Source organism: Arachis duranensis, chromosome 10 (assembly GCF_000817695.3).
Source record: "Arachis duranensis cultivar V14167 chromosome 10, aradu.V14167.gnm2.J7QH, whole genome shotgun sequence".
In the NCBI taxonomy this organism is placed as follows: domain Eukaryota; kingdom Viridiplantae; phylum Streptophyta; class Magnoliopsida; order Fabales; family Fabaceae; genus Arachis; species Arachis duranensis.
The window spans coordinates 104,015,214-104,017,749 of NC_029781.3; the positions used below are offsets into that span (position 1 = coordinate 104,015,214).

A 2,536-nucleotide genomic window follows, 5' to 3' on the forward strand; every position below is an offset into this window, starting at 1 on the left:
CTAGAGATTTCAAGTAAAATTAAATGAATTATAAAGAAATTGGCTACACAAAAATTTTTGTTGGAACCAATTGTCACGTAACTATTAGAGATATAATTATTTATGTATATTTTTTTTATCGGCTTAAATACTACTTACCAGGTTCTGAGAAGAGATGGACAACGACTACCATAGTTGTCCGGGTATTGGTTATAAGGCCGAAGAGGCGGAGGCGGTGGCGGTGCAGATGGTGGTGGAGGAAAGCCTCCTACTCCTCCTATTCCGTGGAAGTATCCTTGATACCCTTGTCCGGCTGGTGGAGGAGGATATGGATCCGTAGTAGGATACCCTGTATGTTAATTAGTTAAGTTATTTTTCAAGAATCAATAAAAAATTTAGCACAAAAATTGTTGTTTTTTGCTTTTTTTTTTTTATTAAATTATTCTAAAATGTGATATATACTAAATGAAAAGGGAAAAAAAAAAGAGAGAAGACGGAAGTTGCCTGTGGGGGTTGATGAGTAGGGAGAATCATGCCTAACATGGTAAGCCTGACTCATGCTGAAAATTTCAGAGAAAATAAGTAAGAATAAGAGTAAGAGGAGAGGCTAAAACAGTAATTTTATAGCTGCTACATAACATACTAAACAGAGACCAGGAAATTTCCTCTTATTAATGTACTATGTATGTAGTATGTTTTCGCATATACACATGGAAGCTACCTAAACAAACAGGTGTTTAGTTCTCGATTCTCAACCCTCAAGTCTCAACCCTCTTATTTATCTTTCTCTTCCTTGTAAACCCGGCAATGGAGAGGGTAAAAACAAATTTTTGCCCAATTTTCGTATAAAATTCGTCCTATTTTTATTTATGATTTGTTAAAAATTGAATTCTAATTTATGTTGTGGGTATTTATTATTTTTTTATTTATTTTTATAATTATTAAAATTTAATAAATAAAATAAAATTTTAAAATTTATATAACAATTATTATATTCATACTGTCTAAAAATATTTGTCTAACTTACTAAAAAGAATTAAAAATTATTATTTAATTTTAAAAGTATAAAAATAAATAATTATTAAATATTTAAAAATTATCATAAAAAATAAGTTAAGCAAAAATTAGACATCAAATTATAGACACTATAGAATTAACTATATTATATATACCAAGACGAATATCACCTAAATTCGACCCATTATTCTGCAAAAAATCCATCCTATTCAAGATTTTGTTTTAAGAAAAATCCAGTCCATATTGAGATGGGTAATTATCCGTTCTGAATGAGTAAAGACAAAGTGGATCTCCGCATATTTGAGTAATATTATCGTGCTATAGTATGTTTATACCAAAATTAACCACAAAAATTAATTATCGTAATAATATATATATTAAAATATAAATACATAATAAAAATAAATTAAATTACATATATATTTATATATAAATATATGTGTGATTAATTTTAGTATACGAATAATATTTTTAATAAATTATCTTTTTTCTCTAAAATATTTAATTAAAAATATATAAAATTTTATATTAATTAAATTTAAGAACAAAACAAACCTTTCCAATTTCAAATCCTAGATGCAAATGATTTTTTTTTTCTTTTTTTGTATAGAAATACAGAGAACTAACACAGAACAGTTACATCTCTCACAAAACTCCAAGTATATCTCCGATCTCTGGACAAGCTTGATGTTGGGAATAAGGAGTATGACCACAATCCAATCAATCATGTTTCAAATAATTTGTTACTGTTATTATATTAAAATGTTAATATAATAACGTCCTAGATTAAATTTAGAGATTTATTATTATGATAGTGATCATAATATTGAGAAATAAATCTTTTATAATTTAATCTAAATTGTTCTTGGTCATAGGATTATTAAAAAGGACATTAATAATCCGGAAAGATCAATATATATATAATGGTCTTCATTGGATGAAAATTAATAGATCTCATTTATTAAATTATATATATAGATAGTACATATAGAGATATGACCATTGAACTGACTCACTTTGAGAATTCCTAATGGTTATAATTACCGCATATTTGTCAATAGGATATTCTCAAGATGAACATAGTAATAGAGTTTCCTTTGACCTGCGACTGTCATAGTAATTAACAATGTATTTATTATACTTTGATTCCGGACACCTAATACCCTAGGGTGCTAGTTGAATGGATATTGGGTATGATTTAAATACTTGTAGAATTAATGATTAGTCAATAAGGAATCCGTCAACTCTCGGTAAAGAGTTTGAGCTCTATGATTATAATGAATGAGATGAATAAAACCTTGGCCAAGGGGATTGAGTGAATGAAGAAATGAGTTTCTTAGGTCATTCACAGTTCATTATAATAATGGTAACAAGTTAGAGTTTGACAATTAAACCATACTCTAAAGGTTAACCAAGAGTTGGAAAGATGGAAGGAATTATACTTTGTTCTTCTGAGGTTCTTAGTAAAAATATATTACTTCATACTATCGGGTCGTTGAGGAGTGTTGCTAGACGCCAACCTTGATTAGTAAATTTAGTA

At 27.8% G+C, this 2,536-nt stretch overlaps 1 protein-coding gene across 3 annotated transcripts in view; it reads right to left on the reverse strand.

Annotated features, from left to right (window-relative positions):
- The window catches only part of LOC107471924 (protein CYSTEINE-RICH TRANSMEMBRANE MODULE 7), a 1,136-nt gene extending 383 nt beyond the window's left edge, over positions 1 to 753 (reverse strand). The window contains exons 1-3 of one of the 3 annotated variants that reach the window (XM_052255868.1): positions 701 to 753; positions 484 to 539; positions 139 to 328 (exon numbers count right to left, since the gene is read on the reverse strand). In XM_052255868.1, the coding sequence (XP_052111828.1) occupies positions 139 to 328; positions 484 to 538 (245 nt within the window). In that variant the 5' untranslated portion in view covers position 539; positions 701 to 753. Of the gene's footprint in view, positions 1 to 138; positions 329 to 483; positions 540 to 622 lie in introns of all 3 variants that reach the window. The other 2 variants (XM_052255869.1, XM_052255870.1) reach the window with 2 other exon arrangements.
- Between the last annotated feature and the right edge of the window lie 1,783 nt (positions 754 to 2,536).